The sequence below is a fragment of the Dermacentor albipictus genome, chromosome 3, assembly GCF_038994185.2.
Source record: "Dermacentor albipictus isolate Rhodes 1998 colony chromosome 3, USDA_Dalb.pri_finalv2, whole genome shotgun sequence".
Taxonomy (NCBI): Eukaryota; Metazoa; Arthropoda; class Arachnida; order Ixodida; family Ixodidae; genus Dermacentor; species Dermacentor albipictus.
Window position 1 is genome coordinate 19,591,428 of NC_091823.1, and position 24,452 is coordinate 19,615,879.

At 47.4% G+C, this 24,452-nt stretch overlaps 2 protein-coding genes across 3 annotated transcripts in view; both read left to right on the forward strand.

The window, feature by feature from the left end:
* The first annotated feature begins 344 nt into the window (after nt 1-344).
* On the forward strand, nt 345-12,222 carry LOC139057816 (uncharacterized). Its single transcript, XM_070536571.1, has 7 exons — nt 345-412; nt 2,273-2,372; nt 3,249-3,351; nt 4,311-4,396; nt 4,812-4,919; nt 10,000-10,053; nt 11,992-12,222. The coding sequence occupies exons 1-7, from the start codon at nt 375-377 to the stop codon at nt 12,067-12,069; spliced, it is 567 nt and encodes a 188-aa protein (XP_070392672.1). The 5' UTR covers nt 345-374; the 3' UTR covers nt 12,070-12,222.
* Nucleotides 12,223-18,135: 5,913 nt separating this feature from the next.
* Nucleotides 18,136-24,452, forward strand: part of LOC139057817 (dehydrodolichyl diphosphate synthase complex subunit nus1-like) — a 39,519-nt gene continuing 33,202 nt past the window's right edge. The window contains exon 1 of one of the 2 annotated variants that reach the window (XM_070536573.1): nt 18,136-18,364. The gene's annotated coding sequence lies outside the window, so the exon portion shown is untranslated. The remainder of the gene's footprint in view (nt 18,365-24,452) is intronic. The other variant, XM_070536572.1, reaches the window with a different exon arrangement.

The window sequence follows — 24,452 nt, forward strand, 5'->3', positions numbered from 1 at the left end:
TGATGATGATGTCCTGGATGAGTTTGGCGCTTACCCACTCGCTTCTTCTTCTGCTTCTTCGATTTCGGCAGCAACAACAACGTCACACAACACTCACTGCCTCTTGAACGCCGATAAAGCTATGCGGAACGTATTTAATGCACATGTACTTACTGTGTGCAAGTATTGCGACAATCGTCAACTAGTAACTACAGTTATCGCGATGATTACTGACACGAACACGCCGTTTGCACAAAGAGAATGAAAGTGAACCAAAAATGGACGTTGACGTTGAATGTTTAAACAATAGGAGCTAGCTAGCCTGCGCGCCATTATCATCGCATTATCCCCACTATTAGCACCATTATCATCATCATCCTTCACGAACGGCAGCAATGGAGCCAATAGCACCGGAACAACCGCCTGCAACCAGGTAAAGAAAATTACCTCATTTACACAGACGCAAGGGACAAGTCGACACTGTAATTAGTGCTGGCTACCGCATTTCTCGTTTATACTTACTAGCATTACATGAAAGTAATGCTAGTAAGTATGACGGCGTCTAATCTCAGTAGCACACAAAGATCATTAACATACGAGCAAACGTATATGCTGCAGCACAGAAAGTAAGTCTTTTAGACGTGGCGAAATTAAGGTAGATTCAAAATTGTACATCTACTCACTCAAGGAGTAACGCTTTACCCTATGCGCCAACTTCACAGTACATATATGTCACAGGAACATCATGCGGACTCGTGTGTTTTCCTGCAATGTGTAACACAACGCCAGGGCGGCGCACAAACGGCAGCCAATGAGTATTTGGTAACAACTAGTGGTGTTCCAGGCGCCTATAAGAGTTGTAAAGTTCTACTAAATAGGACGCTTTCCTTGGCACCATGTAAGTTCACCATGCGCCTGCAGAATCTCCTTTCTGTTTATGGGAACAAGGGCAGGGTCGCGACGATGTTGAACGCAATGTCACAATACCCTACATCTGCAAGTAACAATTATTCTAAAAGTGCCTTCCGGGCATTCCCGCATTGCGTTCTCGCCGAAGGCTATGAAGACGTAAGGTCGCGGATTGTGCAGATAAAGCCACTTCTTTGTCCCGATCATAGAGATTGTATGCTAACATCTTTGAAGCAGTGGTCATAGCACAACAAAGCCATTTGGTAATAACGTTTCTTTTTACGCTACCCTGTACCGCTATTTGTTCACATTTCATGCTTTCTTTTTCTATTTTTCTTCTAGAATTTACAAGTGCGCCATTACCGCTTCACTGGCACTTCGAAAAATGAATGAATGAATGAATGAATGAATGAATGAATGAATGAATGAATGAATGAATGAATGAATGAATGAATGAATGAATGAATGAATCTGTAATCTAAAGCACGCTACTTTGGTGTACAACACAAGGCAATGACAGACAAGAGGAAACCGGACTGTCCTTAGCAAATGTTTTCTGTTCCCGCCAAACGCTTTTGAGCTACAAGTGCTAAAATTTGTGTTTGGGATGTGTTGCACGTGCTGAAATAGTATATGCAGAAGAGTCGTGGCCGTCATATCAGTCAAATATATCGGACGCTCTGCCCACGAGAAAAAAAAGACTCTTGCGGTCTTTAAAGGCCCCTGTAAACAAACTAGAAATAAATGGGTCGTCACTTTGCATAGCGAAGAAGAACGCCTAGTGAGGGCGCAGCTGTGCTGTGGGCAAAAGGAAACCATCGAATACGTTCTCCCTCTCCGGCTGTACTTCGTTATACCCCGCTTTGAATTATATTTATCGGCAGAAAAGCATCAATACTTGCCCTAAATAACTAATTTTGTTTTTGTGTTACACTCCTCATGTGGACTTTATCTTCGCCGTGCTAGATACACCGAAAGTTATTTAGCGCACTTCACTCTGTCAGGATGACCATTTATTTTGCCCACACTGACACTGACGGCAGCGCCGTCGCAATTTCCGATGCCGTCTCCCCTCACGCCAGCAGCAGGTGTTTCTCTCTCGCCCGCACTGCTCCGCCGAGGCGCGCTGGTGACGTGGCGTTGCAGCTAATGGGACATTAAGTGCCGTGTCTCTGCTGCAGACTACAGACGCCGGCTTCTATCGCTCATTGGACCATTTGAGACTTTCGCATAAAAAAAAAATAAAGACGAAACAGGCGCTGTCTTTTCTGTTCTTAGTCCGCGTATTTTCAATGCGCTCTTTATGCTTAAGCATGTCGATGGAGTGAATGAGTGAATGTTCCAAGGTCTAACCACCACGGTTACAATTCTCTCGATGTTACAGAGCTCTACCGGCGGCCAAATCTTTGTGCCCCGCGGGCTGCTACTGTTGCTTCCACCTCCGTAGCCGTTCCAGCATCCAGAGTTTCGCCGCGCTCTGCTTCGTAAGTGAGACGCGCGCAAGTCGGAGCTTTTCTCTCTGACGCACGCCTTTGCACATATTTACGATATAATAGCGTGTCGTTGTCATCGTCGTTGTTGTTGTAGTTCTCTGTGAATTGAAATTCCCTGTAAATTTAGCGAAATCAGAGCAAAGGAGGGAGCTAGTGAACAATGCGCGCTTTACATATATAAGATGTGTCCTTTTGTCATCATTTCGTCATGTCGCTATTTTTGTCATTTCCAGGTGTTTCCTGCGACGTCTGTCTGATATGTCGAATTTTAGGTGCGGGGTTGAGGTGAAGGCGACGTTCACTCTCTCAGCTCACAGTCCCAACTGTCCAGAGATAGGGGCATATACAGAACACATTCTGTACTCACGTCACACTGCCATAACCTCTCATCATTTCCCTTACCCACCCCCTCCTTCTCGGAGTGCTTGGATTCACTTGGGCTCGGCGGATCAATAACTGGTCTTAGCGCAGCAAGCGCTCTTCTTTACTGGACCTTCTTTCCTTCACTCTCTCTCCTAATGAAACACATGCCACAGACAGCACTAAAGTCTGCTGCCATGTTGTTCTGCCCCGCCATTACGCATAAATTATGGTGGAAAACCAGGTTGACACGCAGCTTGGGCGAGTTGGTCGCAGTTAATAACGGCGGTATTGCATAGCGCACGAATGCAGGGGAAGAAGTACAGAGAAAAGTGATCTGTCCTTTTTTCACTACATTCGCGCGCTACGCCATGCCGCCGTTATGAACCAATCGGAGATTAGTTTTTCCTCAATTGAATCTTGCGCAGTGCGAAATGTAGCGGCCCCGCCTATGAATAAACTCTCGAATATGCTTTGTCATTAAAGTTTGGTTTCTGAATGGTACAGATTTCCAACGCCTTGTTGCTGCTCATCCTCTTCTTCATCGTCGTCAACCCGGAAGAAGCGACCGTCTACATTAAGCTCAGCATCGTCCACACCACCTTGAAAGGTAATCTCCCCGTCTGTATTCATCAAAGGGAAGGAAGCGCGAGTTTGGCAGTTTTTACGTTTTATATGCAGATGCCATGCTAAGGACGAGTTGCATAACACCAATCTGCGCGTTCCGACTACTTATGTTTACGTATTTCCTTGCTCCATTGTGCTAAACCATCGGCCCGGCTTCACGAAACTTCCCTCAGTGCGTAAGTGCGGTTAGTGATTCGCTGACACCTTGGATTTCGTCGCCCTATCGTCTTGACCGTTGTCGCATTGGACGGCGTTCGTGGGCTGGTCACTCGTACTAACGTAAGTTTTGCGTATACGGGCCCTGTTTAAGATAGCCTAATCAGCTTCGCAGTGTCAATGTAGGTCGGTTTAGATCGGAAACACTCAGGTATGTCGGAAGCGATTGGCGTTGGGGCGCGGTAGGGAGGTATGTTTGATGTAGTATTCAAAGAGTGTAAATACAACAGTTGATCTTTTCGAAGTCAGGATGGAGTTAATGATCGGCTTGCGTCTTAAGGCGAATTCGGCAAGTCACACCGGCACGCACCGGGCCGCCCTGGGGTGACGATGATTGGATGAAACGGCGCTTTGATGCCGGATGCCCCATTAATGAATCCGACACCACCGAGGCGGGGAGCAATACGTGGCGAGCTAAGCGATATATCTCGGTCTGTTTACTCCAAGTCAGCTTAGATCAGACTGACGCAGCTGACTGACACACAGCATGGCCACACGACTCGGGCAACTATAGCTGAATTCTTTCTCTAAGGCACCGGCATAGTTATCGGTGTTTCGGCCTCGCCCTGGAAAGTGCGTAGAGGGGGGCGCATGTGCTTACTTTGGAATGTAATGAACGTTGAATTTCTGTTTAGCTCGTTTTATCCGTTTTAAGCACGTTCAGCCATTACAATGCCTTTCCTATGTTGTGTTAAAACAGATTTTCTTTTCCCTTCGTATAAACAGAGGTATCACTGCTGCCCATACCTTACGTAATCACGACAACGCTGAGCATCATGGTAGACCTGCTTCTTCTCATCGGAATCGAAGATGTGAGTGTGATTAGCTTCTACTGGCAGTTGACTTAGAGATGTAATAGTAATGCCTGCGTGAACCTTAATGAGCGATATGTACTCGTTTTGACTTTAATAACCTGATTTTCTAAAGCGCTAATTACACGAGCAATCGGCACAATAAAGTGGAGGACAGGCGCTAAGTAGGTCAATAATTAGCCACCCATGCAGCTTTCCCATAAATGTATCGCAGCCAATGTGGGCGCTTGCTCTCAGTTTTACGGAATTAAGTGCCTAGCGCAGTCACCAGCGATGCTGAAAATTTGGTGTCCTAGACCATAAGTGCTAAGTTGTTCTTGACATGCTGCCAGCGACGCGCAAAGCATGTGCTCGCGTTCAGTACCGCCTCGTGCGTCGTTGCGCCGCAAACCTACAGTCGCCGTGTGCTACGCAGAACTGTCGAGAGGTGCTGCAAGTCTACATCGGCTGGAGTTCGGCATGCACGGCGTTTGAGTCCGTCTCGTGGATTGGCCTCGTGGCTTGGAAGGCAAACAGCGAGAACGTGAGTTGCGTAACAGTCCTGATGCGGCATGCACGTTATACTAAACAGTGCCTCGTGCTGGCTTCTGTCAGGAATCGTCAACCGCCGAGGCAGCACCTAAGAGAGATTGCTCCCCCTAATCCGCTTTATGAATCACGCTTGACAGAATACGTTTGAAATGGTGCAGCATGTTTTGCAATATTCTGTCGCACGTGACAAAATACTACTACGCCACCGTTTTGTTCTTCTTCAATCTCAAAATTCGAGTTCAACCTGATGACGGCATTGTGGTCAGGGCCACGGTGTAAGATATGCAGGGTGCCCCAGCTAACTTTAGCCACATACTCAAATTAGTCTTTTTTTCATTCCGCCTAATCAGAGAAATAGTCTTAATATATCAACTTCACAAATATTATAATTAGATGAAAAGTGTCAATGAGAAAATTGTAGAGCAACAAGAAAAACTCCCGATACAGCTTTCTGTTGCTCAATACGTGCTACATAAAAGTGTTTTTTTTTTCTTAGCGTGACAGAAGCCCGCGAATGCACGGAAAATTGCCGCGTGACCGTCCACTCGAGGCACTTTGTGTGTATTCGCGGGCTTCCTTCACGCTCGGAAAAACACTTTTATGTAGAACGCATTGAAGAACAGAAAGCTGTAGCGGCAGTTTATCATGTTTCTCTACAATTTTCTCATTGACAATGTTCACTCATTAACAATGCTTTTACAGTTTCAAGATGCTCATCTAATCATAATACTTGAGAAGTTGATTCATTATTTAGGACTAATTGTGTAATTAGGTAGAACGAAAGAAAAATAATCTGAGTATCTCCAAGCGACGGCAAACAACATTACCTTGGTTTTGTCTAGCTACGTGGCATTCGCATATTTTCAAGCTCTGGCTAAAGTTAGCTGAGACAGCCTGTACACTCTTTAGGTGAGGACACTCGCGAGGCACAACCGACCAGATAAAGTAGCAACGGTGCGCGTCCATCGGTAAGGTGAATTGAAGGCAGTGTGTGCCTATCGGCGGGACGACGCAACTTCAGTTAGAACGCAGGCGAGAGATTGCGCGCATAAGGAACGCGTGGATATAACGCAAAACAGCCAGAGAACAGCGGCTGCACGCGGTGTCGCGTCGACATATCTGCTCCGTCGATGCGATGGTGCCCTCTCCCTATTTAGGTGTTTTACCTCTCCCCTCAAGCTCCTCACCACGGTTGCCTACTTTCGCACGTCAGTCAATCATTTCGGATTTCCGGTAAAGCGCCGGTTGCGAGAGATAAAACTTTTTTTTTTTGTCTTGAAGTTGCGTCTTGCCGCCGATAGGCATTATAAGGGTTGGGGTCGGGCATGAAATAGATGGTAGCTGGACCATGCCGTCACCCAACTCATCCACGCTGAGGACGTTGTTGAAGGGAGAGACTTGTTCTCATCGAGAACGAGGAATATGGGATTTATTCACAGTATCTACACGAGAACGTTACAGTTCATCAGTCTAGCATGACTGAAAGAGAACGCACACTGAACAGCCGACAACGGCTGCTTAAATACACTCTGTCCTCCCTGGATCCGTAGGTGAGGGAAAACGGCCGTTCAACCTTCGACCAATGCGGAGCGCCCAAAGTCATCGTAGCCGACCCGCCTTTGAGGAGGAGGGTTTACATACTCACTTTTGCACAGGTTTCACTGACGACACCAAGGTGAGAGGGTTTTCGCAGACACAGGTCTTGCCCTGAGCAGGCGCGTCTTGGTCCCAGAGTTGACCCCGCAGACAGTGGCCGCCGCATCTGTCCATTGACTGACGACTTCTAAACCCGTGAGACGGAGCCGCAAAACACCTCCTTCCAGGAGTTTCCCCGCTCCAAACAAACCGTGACGATGACGGCGAATCCGCTAACAATACTTGGTCCACCGACTGCGTCTAGACATCCCGGCACCGCTCGCTTGGGGACGCGGCGTATTGTCGTCCTTACAAAGCGAGTCGCCGCAGCAGACATGCCGGCTCCTACGGGTTGTTGACGCGGCGCATTCTTGTTTTCACAAAGCGAGTCATCGCAGCGGGCCTGGCAGAGTTCGACGGTCGCTTCCACGAAGTTCGCCAGCCCCTGCAGGCCGAACGTAACAGCATCCGCTGCCGTAACCATACTGATGCACGCGCGCCGTGCCTACTTTATCTGGTCGATCGCGCCTCGCGAACAAGCCGAGGTGTGTCCCCACATAAAGAGTGAATATACGGATTACAGCGTGGTCATGGCTGTGAAGCTCTAATAGAAGTTGTGAGATGGCAGTTGAGTCTTCAACTGTGTAATATGTCGCTAGTTTAATATTTCTACAAACGTTCTGATAGAGATACATCTGTGATGTACTATTGCATACATTTATCTGGCACTCGGTTTCTCACTCTCTGTGTGTTGTAAAGGTATACATGCCACGTGTTTCTGTCTTACAAAGGCCTTTCTTGAGAAATGGGCTGCGAACCTTGCGAGCTACGAGCGCCCTTGTCGCCATAGGTGTAACCTTCCATGAACGCCGTGGTCGCTCCGAGGAAAACTAATGAAAACAAAAATAAATGGCTAAATTATAGACCCTTGCTATACGAACGCGAACACAATGCAACAGTTCTCTGTTCATGAATTAGGTATAGTTTATAGCTAGGGATATTTACTTTATTTTCACCAGGACAACGGTCCGCATCGATCATTGAAGTGCATCGAACGAGCTCGAAGCGATTGTAGACAGCTTACAGTCGATGAAGAGGCAGCCTGCACGGTTATTATCTCCCAGAATTGCCATGCCTCTCTCCGGTCAAGAAGAAAAAAAAAGATGAAGTTGTAAATATAAGCAGCATGCAACACGAGATTCTCTGTTTTATTCTTCCTTCACAAATGTAATATTAACCGCTAGTGGTTAAGAGCTCGCGTAGAGTACGGTGGCATTCCTGCACGGGGAATAATTACATTTAAGCACGGGTGGGAGCACCGCTGTCACTGCTCCTCCAGCCGCCGTCGAGATTTTTCATCTTCATGCGCTTTTTTTCTCGCAAGCATGCATGTTCTAGCGTTCACCTGCCACTGGCAGCCACAGCTGGTTGCCACATCCGGACATTGCCCCTGACAACGCACCCGTTAGAAATTTCAGGTCCCATGTAGCGTGCAGAAAATTTACGGAGCGTTGTTATTGTGCTAGTCAGCTCTGTGTCGTGTGCTGTTTGTTCTTGCGGCCTCGTTTTGACGCAGTGTTATATTCGCGACAGTAAAATTTACCTCGCATGGTTTTGCGTCTATTAAGTATCAAGCCGTCTGTACCTATGTTGGCTGGAAATCGCGACGTAGAAGTGAATCGCATCTCTTTGATGTGATTTTGCGGGTGGGGGCAGGTTTGTCGACTCGCATCGACTTAGGACAAAAAACCTTGAAATAAACTCTATGCGGTGACCGATGGTTACGGCAACCTGCTGCAGAAAACAGGAGGTCGTGGCTTGCTGCGGATCGATGGGTGAGCTCTGTGCGTCGCCACTCGGTTGTCGGACGAGTGACACTGACTCGCTATAAAGGCTACAAATAGTGCTCGTTTCAAGAAGGTTCTATAAATGTTTCTTGTCTTCCCTCCTTTCTTTGTAATGGAAATAGTCAAAAGCAAAAACACAGTTTTGCAAGCTAGTTCGGAAAGGGAGCGCGGTGAGGGGGTCGCTAAGCTGATGCTGTAGATTTCATGAGCTATTGATAGTGTTAACAGACGTGCTTTCATCAAATTTTATCATCCAGTTAGGCAGCTCTGGGGAAAACACCTAAAAAAAATCGCCAATCATAAGTAATAACTAAAATTATAATGTAGAGATTAGCGCCATATAGCAGATGCTGTACATGGCCAATGAAATGTATTCATTCATTCATTCTTCCACACTGATGTCTGAGAAACGAGACATAGCACAAGTAGGTACAGACATTTCAGGGCATTGTTCCATATATATATACAAGCATATAAATTATTAAGAGGTTCCTTGGCCTGGACCCGTCACAAAGCAGACGCAAGACAAAGCGGCTAACTTTCTTCCATAAGCTCTATCATCATACTAGCAACAACACAGAAACAATATTTAAACCTACGCTTTTTTCCCTGTATTGACCACGATTCTAAAGTTCAGCCTCCATTCCCTTGCAATGACCTCATGAGAGCTTCCTTGTTTGCATTTGGCTATTAAAGAGCGGAAACGCCTTCCACGAAAAATTGCATGTGTTACAAGAACTGAACAATGTCGAAGTAAATAAATGCACAAATATGCACTCAAGTTCTATGGTGAACTTCAGGTTATTGGTGCACGTGATAGTGTACATTGCTGTACATGATGTCCGCATTACACTCCTTGTGTGTATTCAGATTTATTGTTTGTATATTCCATGCCTTTATATTACGTGTATATAACTTGTTTGTTATGCCAACTGCTTTACTTCTATATAATGTAGTACTTGAGTACTCTCCTGTTTTTCATCATCTGCATCTCTCTCCCTCGGAATGTAATGCCTTTGAAGACCGTTAGGGTTAGTAAATGAATTTTAAAATAAATGAAACTGCACAAAATTCACGCAATATATATATATATATATATATATATATATATATATATATATATATATATATATATATATATATATATAGTGAAATACTGAGATTAAAAGCACGACTACAAACAACACAGAGGTGAACGTACACATGGCCTTGTGCAGTCCAACATGTTTAACTACCACTCGTGCGAGCAGTACACTCACGCACAGCAACTAAAAAGCAGGTAACAACCAATCTGCCTTAAGCTACTTATTCAGATACCTTGCATACTTAACGTCAGCCATTGGCACAGAGGTTAGCGCCACCCATAAATTCATTTAGGTATTTGCCTCCTTACTAGGTAGTTTCGATTTGACAGCGGTACAAAAGTGACAGAGCGTCCCGCGGTCGATGTCCATCATCCAGTGTTCGTTCGCAAATTATACGTAAAAGACACCAGCAGCGTCAGATGTCATACTGCTGAATATGAATATTGATGTTTAGTACTTTCCCTGTGCATTACTCCTGACAATTCAATGTTTTGACAATTCGCAGCTCGGTTTCTTCAAAACTCCGTCGATCATTCTCATCGGTGTAGTACTCTTCAAGGTAAGCTTCGTGAGGTGGGAGGTTGAACGTTCAAATGACGCTGTATATCTTGGAATTTATTCACGTGCTATAATTATCGTATATAGGCCTTCCTCGACTGTTGTCAAGTGTTAGACAGCGAATACGATTGATGCCCCGACACTGACATCATTTTCCTAACAGGTTTTCAAGATATGTCCAGGTGTTCGTCAGTTAAGTGTATGAGTACCAGAACAAAAAAATGGAGTTCAATCTTATCTGACTGTAAATTTAATGAAAGTAAAGCAAGAAACACACGGCACCATGCAGCGTCCGGTAGAATACATGCGACACACATCAGAGAGATGGCTGCTCCGACTGTCGCAACCAGTATGAAACGATGCGATTATTGGTACGAGTAGTCGCATCGCACGCGGAAGTGTACCGTTTGTCCAATGCAGAACAGTCACACCAAGTTTGCCAAATTTTTGTGGGGACGTTTTAGCGGAATTAACCTAATAGCTGAAAGCGCATGTGGTAGAGATAGCCAGTTTACTTTTTCAGCGAAGTGCCACTCCCGCCGGTGAATGTCACAGGGGAGTTGTGATAACTGAATCCCTATTTAATTTAAAAAAGCAATTATTCTGCAGTGCGTTGCCTGCATTAGGACTCATACTGCAATTGCAAAATTTATCGCAGCCTACCACTCAAGTCACGGAACTGAGACTATAGCATCAGTTTTTTTACAGAGTTACCCGCAAAACGTACTACAACTTGCCTGGACAAATTGTACGGACAATGCATTCACATTGTCCGTACAATGTTATCGTGGAGTACTTAAGGGAGGCCTTCTGACAAGATAAGTGAAACTCCAACGCGTCTGGCTGCAGTGCGAAAGAAATTGGCAGGCGGGGGGCACTGAAGGCGACATCAGCGTCTAGCGCTGCGCTCGAGCTCCTCGCGCGCAGTGTTCTAACCATACGCGTAATCGACGTGGCGCGATGCAGCACGCGAGATACGTGCAGCAGGAACAGCGCCCTGGAAGATACGAAGCGTGTCACAACGCCTAGCGCGGTGAGCTTGAACACCGCACACGCGTGGCACATCGATGGTGCACGAGATATGAACCACGGAAGAACCATCGACATTTGCAATGAAATGATTACATATTGTTAGCTTGACGTTTACTGTATATTTCCCTTCGTAACAGAGTATGCACTACGGTGTGTGGTATGCACACAGCTCCTCGGCAGGAATGCGCAGCGCTCGTGCCGTCATGGGGAGGCAGAACGCTGCCCTGCTGGATACGGCAGAGACGACTGGGCTCAGCGCGGTGGTACTTCTACACTTCGCTTCGTCATTTGTTCAGCCAAACGCAATGCGCGTCTCTGGAGGCCCCCTAACCGTTCCCACGCAGGCCGCGAATGCGTCGTCAATATACCAGGACAGCGCGGTGGCGCCGCCTCAAGTTTCCGCATATTTGCTGTCGCAAAAATACGGTGGACATTCGTAAATAGCGTAAAACGAGATGTTCACTGCACTGCCTCTCACTTTATGCGCAGAGAATGAAGGAAAGCATTATGATTGTTAAAAAGTGCCACTATAGGTTAGGGAGCCGTGAGTCCAGGGCTGTGCTGGTGAAATTTTCCAGGCACTTGCGAACATAGTCCACCAGGCAGCGTTGGTCGTGCTGCGCGGGGAGAAAATGGGGGAGTTGAAGGCTAAAGGCATGGTGATATCATGCCGTCTCCGTGTACTTTCTTGCCATTTATCCCGTTTTCAATTGATGTGTTAGAATTTGTATGAAGGAAAGGATCCTCCCAACTCAACGCGTCTGCGCTCACACACACACACACACACATCCAAAAAAAGAACAAGAAAATATTAAAAAAAAGAAAGGACGCGCATTCGAGTGAGGGAAAGCGGATGTGCTCCATTGTTTTGATTCTTTTCACTAACTGTACACCGTTCGCGACGCAGGTGTACACGGTGCGGCACCTTAGAGACTACCTGAGAGTTCTGAAGGACGCCCAGCCCATCACACGGGCTCCCAGCTAGCCGCAAAAGAAGAAAAGTCCAATACACGTGCCCTCAACCGCATGCCTGTCGCTACCAGCTTTATTTTGTTGAATCACAACAGCAAGTTCTCCAGAACTGCAAAAATAAATCTGAATAAACTTTACGTAACATCGACTCCCACGGGGAGTGGGATCTGCCGGCTTTTCTTTGTTTGCAAACTGATTAGAAAGAACAGAACAGATGGAGAGAAGATGCTTAACTTATTCCGCGGTCTAAGCCGGCGCTATTTAATTTCATATTGAACCTTTCCACGGCGATCCCGTGGGCGCTGCCATGTTTGATCACGTGGTGACGCGTCACCTGCTTGCCTCAGCTGTCTCCGTTGGCTCTGTGTTTGCAATGGACGTACATGACGCCGCTGCGGCTTTGCAAACATCTGTTCCGGCGGATATGGTAGACGGTGACTGGGTGGATGACACGCGAAACTTTGGCTAAAGCTGCAGAATATTAAGCGTTCTCGGAGTTCATTACACTTTGTTCAAACGGCGCGAGCAGCGTATATGGCGCTTGTAATTAAAGCGCGCGGCTAAAAATATATTCCGAGCTATCCTTACTTTCCGCTTATGGATTTAATCAATTTTAGTTTGTTTAGCTTTTTGTTCTTCATTTAGCAAATAATTTTAAGCAGTGGCTTGTCACGTTTCTGACTCAGTCAAACTCCCCAGGCGGTCACTATCGGATTGTTTTTCTACCTGATTTCTCACAGGTGCGCTCAGTTGCGATAGATTTGTTCTTGCTGTGTACAAGGCTAGTAACGCAGATGTTCTGTACGTTGCAATAGCTTGTAGCAAACACGTATTATCACTAGTCACTCGCTTACTGTGTGGCCATTATGAAACGTTCAGCTTTGAACATTAGTGTGCTGTCGGTCTGTTGGTGTATACGGTTAACCCACGGTTCGGTGCACTGAATAAAATGTGCGCCCGTTCACTTATTCTTGATACGTTGGCGTTCGCGTGCTTTTGTGTGAGTTGGGGCGGATGTATGTAGATAACATACGAGAAACTTACTACCAAGAAGCCGCGGTACTCTATTTGTCACCGCAGATGTAGCGGTACTCGCTCGTGCAGGCATTCCGGGGTTGAAGTCCTTTCTTTGGAGATTACCGCTACAACGCTGGCCGATGAGTGAATTCTTCAAGTGAAGCTTGTATACGCTGGCCTGCGCCGGCGGTGTAACGTTAAAAAACCAGTTGCTCTCAGAGCTGCACACGTGCATGGATTGCTGTAAAAAAAAAAGAGACAACCAAACAATAGACCCGTTGAACAGAGAATCCTGCTGCACCGCCTCGCTACTGCTGTCATCTCTCCACCAATAGGAGTCATGTGCATAGATAACGTAAGAGGAACGAGGGTTTCTCGCGTAAGAACACAATTGAAGTTGCAATAGGTCGGCCGCGTGTCTTGCGTTCGGCCGTAGAACAGGCGCCGTTTGATGAACGCCGCCTGTCGCTCTGAGCTGCACACGTGCAGGGATTGCTTTTAAAAAATAGACCCGTTGAACGGAGAATCCTGCTGCGTCGCCGCGCTCCTGACGTCGTTCGATAGGAGTCGCGTGTCTCGGTAACGTGAGAGGAACAAGTGTTTCTCGCGTCACAACACTCTCGGAGCTGTGATGGGTCGGCCGTGCGTCGTGCGTTCGGCCGAAGAAAAGGCGGCGTTTGATGAACGCTGCCGGGAACTCGCTCGAGCAACGCTGGCTCGAGAAAGGGCTCTTCGCCGGCGTGCCAACCTCGCCGTTAGGGAGCGCGAAGGCGAGGCGTTACGACAAGGAAGAGCCACGGATCCCGAGCTTCGCTTACACCTCTCTTCAGGGCAGTGGAATGGCGGTCATACCTTTTATCCTCGGGGGAAGCTGTCCATCGCGAAGAGTCGGCAACACATGGAGTCCTTATTTAGTAGCGGTCCGTAAACTTGGACCCACAGATTCATTTCCTTCCTTAATATGCCAGTCGCAATTTAACAGCCAACTACTGCACACGTCTTCATTCCACCGGTCCATATTTTGTAGCATGAATGGAGCACAAAGCGTTAGCGAAAACCCAGTTGCATTTCCGACAGGTGATCGCCAGAAAAAGGGCAGAAGAGGTAATGGTTTCGCATTCGTCGCTTTCGCTTAGCTGAGGCAAAGTGCGGCGTGCCGTCGAAAGCGCCATCTCGTTTCTCTAGAGCAAACTGCTTCGCGAAAAGGGTCGATATCCACCTGCGAAAGTATAAACCAGAACCGCCCACCAGTTCTTGTACGGCTAAGCTGCACGTCGCATTATGGCGGATTTGTTTTTTTTTTATAGTTTGTGGCTTGCTGGTGTACTTGAATAACATTCTAAAGTCAGCAAAATTGTGTCCGGTATTGTTGCAGAGCGTATATATATACACTATTTATCTCGTAGCATACTGCAGACGTGTTAGTTTAGAAATCGACAGTAGGGAACATCTGATAAAGCCAGTTCTTTCGGCGTCCCCCCTCACTGACTGGTAAGCACAGTGAAGCTGTGATACAGATACTGAACATACATATAGGATCGTATACGTATGAACCATGCCAAACATAGTGCGATCTCTCTGTAATCAGGACACTTCAACGCAGAGGCTAGCAGATTAATCATTTTCAGAAAATTAACACCTGACAGTTTTTCGAACAGTGCTTGCGACGCAGTGCGGCAGTTTTGTCCGACGAACTGCTACATAAGTGATGCTGTCCAGCGTGCGCCGTGTTCACCTCCAACCTTGTGCATAGCTTACGCTTACTTGCTGACGGAAACTGACTCAACAAAATACTACGACACTCACTATTACTGTGCATTCCAAGCGGGAGGGCAGGGGCTAGAAGCAAACCAGCTGATGCGTGATAATTTCGAAGCAATAACCGCACCTTTGTAGATTTAATTTACGGACGGAGCGAGCGATAAGTGGGGAACGCATGTCGAGAACAGATCGCAACTCTAGACAAAGGAAAGAAAGCTGTACGAGAACTCCGAAAAATATATATTCTGTTAGAAGAATCAGGGCTTACTTTTACGATCATCGACCGTTGGAAAAGGGTCACAGGCACGGAGACCTACATCATAATCAAGCAGAAGTTAGACCAAGTTAACTACCCTTTTTTCTCTCCCAAAGGATTATGATGGCGTGAGCTGCAGTTCTCGCAGCGTCCTTCCTCGTGGTCTGAGCCTGGTGAACAGCGCAGACGAAGGGAGAAGAGAAACACACAGGACACATGCGAATGGCATCATTCGATAAGGGCAGAACACAAGTGCCCATTGGAACAACAGTTATGCATTTGTACCCTGCATCTGAAAAGGAGAGGAAGATTAGTCGTGTGCAGGGAATATCTCACCCTCGGCGTGTAAGAACTGCGGAGTATGAAGTCACGGGGTGAGCTAAACTGCGGAATGTACCCAAGCACAAAAGGCGAGCTTTCCAGACACGCAAGCAACGCGCTGCAGCACAAGCATGGGACACAGGAACGCTCTGTTCAAAAGTACCGCATTATCCTCATGCAGCCGCGATTACAGAAATGACCCATAAAAATGTGAAATGAAGCCTCCTCGTGTGGCAGTGTCTGTAAGTAAGAGGTTTAGCGAGGACAGGATTTTCATAGAAGACGAATCGAAATAAAGTTGTACAAGGAAAATAACCGTTCGTTCGTTAGTGCAATACATACTTTTTACATCAGCGCCTGATACTTTTCAAATAAGTACAATAATTCAGTTCGTACAGTGAAGCAGTACACATACAAATACTTGCAGAAAATTTAAACGATCGAGAAGGTCAACACGACCACCACCAGCTGCCTAGTCTCGCATGTGCTCCCGCGAAGTTCGCGAGTTTGCGCAAGCACTGGAGCTTGCGGCGCGGTATATACAGCGATTCCGTGGACACGTGTGCGGCCCACCGTTTCAATTTTATTACCCGTCGCAATACTCTATCAGCAGCGCTTATCACGCCCTTCCTGTCCGACGAGGCCCGCATGTGACCGACATTTTCCGCCGTTAAAATTCGCGCGGAGAGATGGAACCGATTTGTGGTCTCTCTCCTATCTTTCCTTCAGGACGCTGAGATGCCTCCAGACGGGGCACGAGGCGTGTCGTGCTGGGTCCACACTGTCGAAAGCTTTGCCGGAAGCGATCTCTCTGTTTCTCCCTCGCACTGTTCGCGACTGCTGCAGACTTCCTCGAGCGAACGTGTTTGTCAAGCAAGCTTTGCGGTGCGTCCCTAACCGACGTTCCTCAGAGCCGAGCGCGCGATTTCCAAGACACACACGGAAAGTGCCAAGGAAGAGCAGAAATACGCTTCTTAGGCCAGCTGTGCCTCATCGTAGGGCTCGTTCGTGGCGTCTTGACATTCGACTGTCATGCCGCCGTGTGGGAAGTGCCTGAGGCACTGTGCCACTCGGCGGGTAAGGATCGAGGCTTGGTGCCTATAGGATAATACCGTAAGAGAGAAAGAGTCGCCAAAGTTCCAGCAGCACTTTTATATTTTTGACTGGATGACTACAAATGCAATATGAGCCCTCGACTTCTCGACGCGTTCAAATAGTCCCACGTGATCTGGACCGAGAAGAAGGCGACCAGAGCGGCCCGATTTTCGTTAGTCACAAACACATGAATCCAACAGATAACGAGGCCAAGGAAAGCATAGGGGAAATTATTTGTTGTTTTTGAAGCTAAGAGATGAAAGTGGACGAAGAAACAACTTGCCGCCGGTGGGAGCCGAACCCATGACCTTCGCAATACGCATGCATATTTGCACTACCAATTGTGCTACGGCGGCGGCTGTTCCCACGTCCAGATTTTTGGGTATTTACGTATTTATGTGTACATGATATAACGTGGGAAGTGTTAGCCAGCGCCACTCATGACAGTGGCGCAGCGGATGTGCAACATTATTTTAACCGATGGAGTCGCGTGAACTTTCTGGAGCAGGCAGCTGACCCAACAATGTTGAAGTTGGAACAGCCGCCGCCGTAGTACAACTGGTAAGTGCGCAATTGGTAAATGCACACCACTCCCTATTGGGTTGTCATTTTTACACCTCAATTAAAAAACTGCAAATAATTTCCCCTATGCTTTTCTCGGCCGCACGATATGTTATCTTTGTGATTCTACGTGATCGCTCTCTTTGATGTCAGTCAGTGAAGTGTCGTCGTCCTACCTTCGTCGTCGTATCGCGGCGGTTACATCGTAGTCCGCGCTCCACAATCTTCGTTGTCGTGTCATTGATTGCCTTATTACGGTATGTGTTTTATTTACGTGGTCACGCTTGGGTGACAGACGAGCAGGCGGAAGAACGAGCGCGAACGGCACATTTCCAGCTCATGCTTGCTATCGCAGCAGAACAGTGTTGCAAAGAAAGTTCTCGTTCGGCAGCTGTCAGTGCTTCAGTGATTGATTTTTTGTTGATACCTCTGAAACTTGTGGACAAAAGCAGTGAAAATGTCTTTGAGATGCCACAGTTTCGTAGGCTAAATGTGATGAAGGAACGTATACGATTTAAGTGACCAACACAACTTCCCGATGCATTCAAGCAACCCGATCAGGATAGTACCAGCAGCTACAGTATAACAATGTGAGTGGCGGTGAAGACACTAGCCACTAAACGTGAAGTGCGCGAATTTATGGAGTGCAACTTAGTGGTAAAGAAATTTCCGTCTGTGGCTTAAGCCGCAGCGCGTTTGGTCACCACGATTTCATGATTGGTGGCTCGTTAGTTCGCTTGCCTTCCAGCCGCCCGTTTCAAAATCAGCGACCGATTTTGGGCGTGTCCATGCACACTTGCCGATTAACAATTTAAGCGTCTACTTCCAATTGTGGTCGTTTCGCGACCCCTGCAACTTCATAAAATCCGCACGCCCACAAGCGCCCTCGAGTGCAGTGCCCAGTTTTACGGGGTTTACACTCATCAGGCGCGTGCCGCTGACCTCGACGGCTCAGTGCGGAGTACTCGAACTCTGCTTGACGTAGCCGCAGAACAGCAGGCGCGTCGGTACGTCTGGTTTAGCACGACGTATTTGCCCTTTCGAAAGCGACGGCGCTCTTGCTGTCATCCTTTCGTTTTCCGCCTGCCGGCCTCTCTGCGGGAAAGCGTACGCGGGAGAGCGGTTGAGCGGGAGCGAACCAGCCGCAGCTGCAGGGGCTGGCGGTCGACGGCGTCGCGCAGATGATTATCAGTGGTGTAGTTCGCCGGTTTGTGCGCCGGTATTATACCTGCGACTTTGCGGCGCTGTAACAGGCTTCCTGTAGGCAGAGAGCGGCGAGAACTGCGGTCCACAGCAGGTGAGTGTGAGCAGGGTTGAACCAAGAGCCGATGACTGAATCGGCGCCGCTTCGTGTGCACTCATTATGCCTGGAGTCGGACTGATAAAGCTTGCATTACTTAACGTGCTTCATGGCTTGAAGTTTTCCGGGAGCCCCCTATCGACGGCTGTCGCATAAAGGATATCAAGAACATAGCGGAAGGATTGCCAAAACCATGAACCGCACACTTAGTTTTGCGGAAGTCATTGAAGCCAGATTCACCATACTTTTCTTTCATAAGTGCTCTGAACTCGAATCACCAGGGTCTTTACTGATTGTCCAATTGTCGTATCGGTCGTTGCCACTGGCCACCGCCGTACGCCCCCAAAGTAGACTTTACGCAAGAGAGGATTTGCAAATCCGGGTCTTGCGTTTCAGATGACGTATATAGTGATCGCTGATTGTAGGTGAAAGTTCTTATTTCACGCTATAGTTACATATGTTGTTAAACAATCACAACTGATGAACAAGCAACAAGCTATTTGTACTCATGATCTTATTTATTTGCAAGAAGTATAACCAGAAGGAAGCGATTGCATGGAAATATTCTTCGCGCAGCTCAAAAGCTTCGTGTAGCGCAAAAAAGCTCTAGCCATTTTCGCGTCTGAAGATACCAATACGCTCTGTCGTATATAGTCACCGTCATCAATGCTGGTTTTGCCATCGTCGTCGTCGTTGCTGTTATTGTTTCTATACTTTTTATTCTCCCAAACCCTTGAACACGAAATGTCACTAAGAGTTGAAGGGAAAACAATATGTAATGTTACCTCGGGTATTACCAGAAAGCCATTGATTCCTTACGAGTGAAGTTTACTTTCCTTTAAATTCACAGCTTCTGCTGCGCTCCAATGTCCGCATGCACTGTCGTGTTTACCCTTGTTGCAGTGGTCCAGGCTGGTGGCGGAACTAGTGTTGACGCCACTGCCAAACCTTTGGCGCGGGAGGCTGCCTGGTCAGCTAGATGCAAACTTAATGGCGCATCTTTCCGTATAATGCTTCTTTAGAGTCAGTTTTTAAACACCAAGGAGGCAAACTCGTAAATTATTCATTTCATGAAATTGATAACCAGTTTGCGCGTATAATGCTGCGCTAGGGGGCTTCTGCGGCTTGCCATTGGGATGACGAGCCCATGCGTGTCCAATATCCATTTTTGTGTTTTGACAGTTCGAAGATAGAGGTGTAAACAATTTGAGCCTTAGAGCGCTTGCGCAGTATAACCCCATTTGGGAATTAAAAGTGTCGGGCAAAACTAGGATGATTTGACGTAGCAGCAACAGCCTTATTTGCGAATTCCTTTTTTTTAACATGTGCACAACAGTAAACTCCAATTTTGGAAAGATATGTTAGGTCTCGGGTTTAACTAGGATGGTTTGACGCAGCAGCAACCTCATTCACTATTTCATTTTGTGACATGCACGCATACGGAACTACGCAATCAAATGCATGCGCGTCGCACAGCTGCGCGCATACTCTGGCTGCACTGTTCGAAAAAACAAGCTACAAATGACTATCACTATACACTGGTCCAAACGGCGTCTATGCGAGCAACGTGTGGTCGTGTCCCCTTGCACTTGTGATCCGATTTATGCCACTGTACGCACCACTATTAACGAACGACGACAATGTCACGAACTCAAATGCTGACATGCATTCGCAGTGAACGTGCGTATCAGAGTTCCCGTTGCGCAGCGCTCTCAGAGCGCACAGGAGTACGATCAGGACGTCACACTACTACAAAGCATGGCAATGTCCTGCAGAAGCCAGTGTGATGTTGTGTGCTTGCATACATGGTATACGGATAATTGCAGCAGATTACGTTATACTGGCTGCACGTTGAGACTACAAAGACAATTCCGTCATTTCTGTCGCAAGGTGCTCTTTATGCTTCACACAATAACTTAAGTCAGGTAAAAAATAAAGTCGTAGTTTCAACCAAAAAGTGAAGCCTCGACTGCGATAGCAAATTAGTAGACAGCTATACGAAGTAAGAATAGCAGTTTTATCGGCCGTAAAAACTCGTATTCATCTCACTTATCAACCAAATCAACAAGCATGAAGTCACGCGCGAGCAAGCAAACATGAGCGCGTCTCACTCGATGACCGCAGAAATTTGCTGTAAAAACTCTGGAGCGAGGACGCGCAGAAGCAGCAGCGAGCGAATTGATCTTCGTGTTTCCTGACGCTTCAACGTGAGCTAAGCGGGGAAAATAGCGCGCACGAAGCTATCAGCAATCGGGGCACTGTGTCTCCATCACAGACCGCTTTCAAAAGCAGCCGCCGCTAGAACGCCCCCCACCCTCCTCCCACTCCTTTTCCCAGTGCCTTGTGCGTGGCGGAAGACGGTGCGCTTCCTCCCCGCTTTCCTCCCTTGCGCGCCCGAGATTGATCCGCCATAGCCGGCTCGCCCTAGCACGCACTCACTCGCACATACAGCATACGGCGCGCGACGACGATATTGTCGCACTTGGGCTTTGTACAGAACATCACAGCGACGGCAGAAATGCGCCTGGTGAATTCTATTTAAAGAGAGTTCACTGTAGACAACGTAAGCCATAGCGTCCGCATAACCTATGTACGCAATAAGTAAGGGCGATGCGTCTGGAAGTAAATTATTCACCAGACCGCGTCTTATAAACTTTTCTTATGCGTCGCGATGTCGACAGCTCTCAAGCAATGTTTGTATTGATTGAACCCGGTCATGCGAGACTTGTTTAGCATTGCAATATAGTTTTCAGAAAATACCGAGTATTTAAGTTCAATTCAAGCCGTACCTGCAGTTCCGTACCGCGTTTAATCAAGTTCATGTCATAGCCGATCTGTCTATGCAACGTGTTTTATTTTCCGTGGTGCAAAGTTTGTGTTCCGAATGTGTGCGAGCTCGGTGATCAGTAAAATCAGCGCGCTTGCTCTACGAAGTGTTTTTTTTTCTTTATATTCTGTCGAGAAGGGGTGACTGTGACATTTGTCGGTGATATGCTGGAAGAAGAATAATGAACTACTAATAGGAGTAACGAGCCTGTTGGCTCCGGACTCAAGCGAATCGAAAATGCGTGGGGTATCATGGAGGGCCGCCCGTTAGCATGTCGCCTCTTCAGCGCCACATCAGACAGACTTTGGTGTGCATTTATCGACGAATGGCAGCGCGTTCGGGTGTCTCCTCATGGCGTCGCGTTACCAGTCGATGCCACGGCACCACCATGGCGTCATCGCCACCTACGGAAAATTGAGAGTGTACTGAAACTATGAGCTTATAATGTGCACATTATATTTTCCTGAATATAACAGCAGCACATTGGCTTGTCCCAAGTATCCTCAAGGGCGGAGTCTGTCGGTTATCGCCTCCACCAGTAACGCAACCTAACGTATTGGCGAGGGCGCAACTCTAATTGCAACTCATAGCAGCGTGCAGCACACAGCTGCATCTGATCTCACCTTCTCGTGCACGTGGCAGCTTTGCCGCAGCTGTCTATAGTGAGACCCTCACGTGAATTTCTTTTTCTAGCCTTCGTTGAAGGGTTTGAGGAAATAAAAGCAGTACAGCGCCCCTAATTTCCTCCTTCAACACTCTGCTGCTTTGCGGAACGTAGTAGTGCCTGCTAGTCAGTCCTATTGCATTACGCGACACGGGACACCGATTGCAAAACCACGCTTGTACACGTGGCAGCAAACATTGGAAACGTTTGCGATAATACAACGCCACAAAAAGAAACAACGTCTTTTGTGCGACTCATCTAAAGGCGTCAGAGAAGTCAGTGCGCAGTGCGATAACTGAAAATAAATAAATAATAACAGAGTTGCAGTATCGCCCGAAAGGCGAAGCATCGATTGCGATAGCAAATTAATAAACTATATACTAAGTAAGGATAGTGGTTTTATCCCCCATATAAACTTGGAAACATCCGCTCACTAAAAAAATTAAGAAACATGGTATCAGCGCGCACAGGCAAACATGAACATCACATTCGATAACCATGGACACTCGGTGACAAAACGCTGGCCTGAGGAAGAGCGGCAGCAGCAGCGCGCGAAGTGACCTTCGTGCTGTCTGTCGCTGCAACGCAAACTGAGCGGCAAGAATACAGCACGCACAAAGGTACTAGCCGTCTGCATGCAGATCGCTTTCAAGATAAGGCGCGCGTGACGGCGCGCAACCGCGCAAAGTACGCAGTTGCTGCCGGAGTAGAACGGCACCCACCCTCCCTTCTGCACAGCCTTCCCGTTCTCCTACCTTTCGCGCGCGAGACTGAGCCACGATCATCGGTTCCCCTTGTGCGCGGTCGCCGAATACGCAGTTGCTGCCGGAGAACAACGCAGCCCCACCTCCTTCCCTCCCTCCCTCCCATTTACCCACGGCCTTTCGCACGACAGAAGACGGCGCGCTTCATCTGGGCTTTCCTCCCTTGCACGCATCAGACTGAGCCGCGATCGCAGGCTCCGCTCGTGCACATTTATTCGCACATACATCACACGCCGCGAAGTGACTGTGTTATCGGCTTTAGACGGAACATCACGGCGATGCGGACATAAAAAAATTCGCCTGGAGTGTTCATATAATTGCTAACGCAATAAAAGGAAAGCCTTTAATGAAATTACGAAAATAACTTTTCGGGCGCATGAAGTTTGCATGCAGGATTCCGGATCATGCAGTCCTTTTCTAACCATGATTCTCGTTTAGCTACATGTACCACTTATACTTTTAACTAAAACTGAAGTTATTGGAGCGAGGAAACGATCCCGGCACATTAAAGACGCCAGTGAAAATTTACATTCATCCGGAATGCGCAAGTTAGTCGTGGTGCTCGCTCCTGACCACTGCATGTGAGCGCATATGTGCCAGCCCAGTGTGGACCAAGGCGCGCAGGCCACTCAGTGTGTAGCCCCATGCACCGGAATTTCAGAAAAAAATAATTGGCGATTTAGCGGTAAATGCGAGAGAAATGTGTTAGCATTACGTCGCCCTTCTTTGAGGTTCCGGGTCCAAGATTTAAACCGTGTTCGCCAGACTGCAAAGTGTTATCCAGGAGCTTACTCGACACACGTGCTGCCTCTTCAAGGAGCACGCCAGAAATGCTTCCAACCCTCCCGCGATTTTGCTGAGGCGAGTAAAAGTCCCGTTTCAATGTTCATTATCCTCCCTTCTTGCTGCATCTTTACAGCTGTGATCATTCTCACATACTGACTCTGAACGCAGTGTCGCTATAGCGGGCTCATTGCATACAATCAATCGTCATCACCAGCTCGCTTCTCCAGGCTTCCGAGACTCGAGACTTCTCGAGACTTCAAGGACCCCTTCTCGAGACTTGCGACTACCCGTATCGAGTTTTAACCGTATTCACCAAATGCGTATTATTTTCCTGGACTGGTACAATGTAAGTACTCCTCTCGCTCGATTCCTCTCTTATCATCAGCCGTTCACGACCACCCGATCCCGGTGACGACGTTGGCGGAGCGTCTCTCTAACCACCCAAGAAGTGTGAAAAAGAATAGCATCGGAATAGAATCGTTACATTATCCCGACCCTGTAATATCACCGCTCCATCTAAGTCACTGCTGCCCTCGACTGCCTTTCCCTTCACTTGGCACCCACATTGCGACACTGAAAGAACGCTGAGCGTAATATCGGTTGTACAATCCCACAAATTAGGATATCATTAACCAGCGTTTTTTTAAGTACTTCCGTCTTCCTCGTGCAGGCAAAAGAACGTTGGCTTGGTGACCGTTGGCGTCCCGTCTTCCTGTCTGAGTTACCGTTTGGCTAGCCTGTTTCTTTTGCTCAGTCCTTGCTTCCTATCAAAGTTTTTATTTCTTTAGCCTCGAAGTTGCGGCCCTGCAGGTTAGCATCTATTTATTTTTATTTACGTCAGTACAGCGGCTGCTTTTAAAAAAAAAAACATTACGCGTTTCGCATGTATTTCAATAGGGGTGGACTATTCAATAGGAATAGCGATTTCGATGAGCGAGCATTCGAAACCACTGTGCCTGATTGTATGCAATGCATGCATTCCTTTCTCTCTCTTTCTTTCTCTGTGTGCGTGTGTATATATGTGTGCGCGCCACGCTAAGATTT

Bases quoted from the DNA above. Each gene is read 5' to 3' on its own strand.
- LOC139057816 (XM_070536571.1), top strand. From the start codon at position 375: ATGGAGCCAATAGCACCGGAACAACCGCCTGCAACCAG. The intron at 2,373-3,248 runs GTAAGTGAGACG...TGAATGGTACAG, and splicing joins GTTTCGCCGCGCTCTGCTTC to ATTTCCAACGCCTTGTTGCT. The intron at 4,397-4,811 runs GTGAGTGTGATT...TGTGCTACGCAG, and splicing joins TTCTCATCGGAATCGAAGAT to AACTGTCGAGAGGTGCTGCA.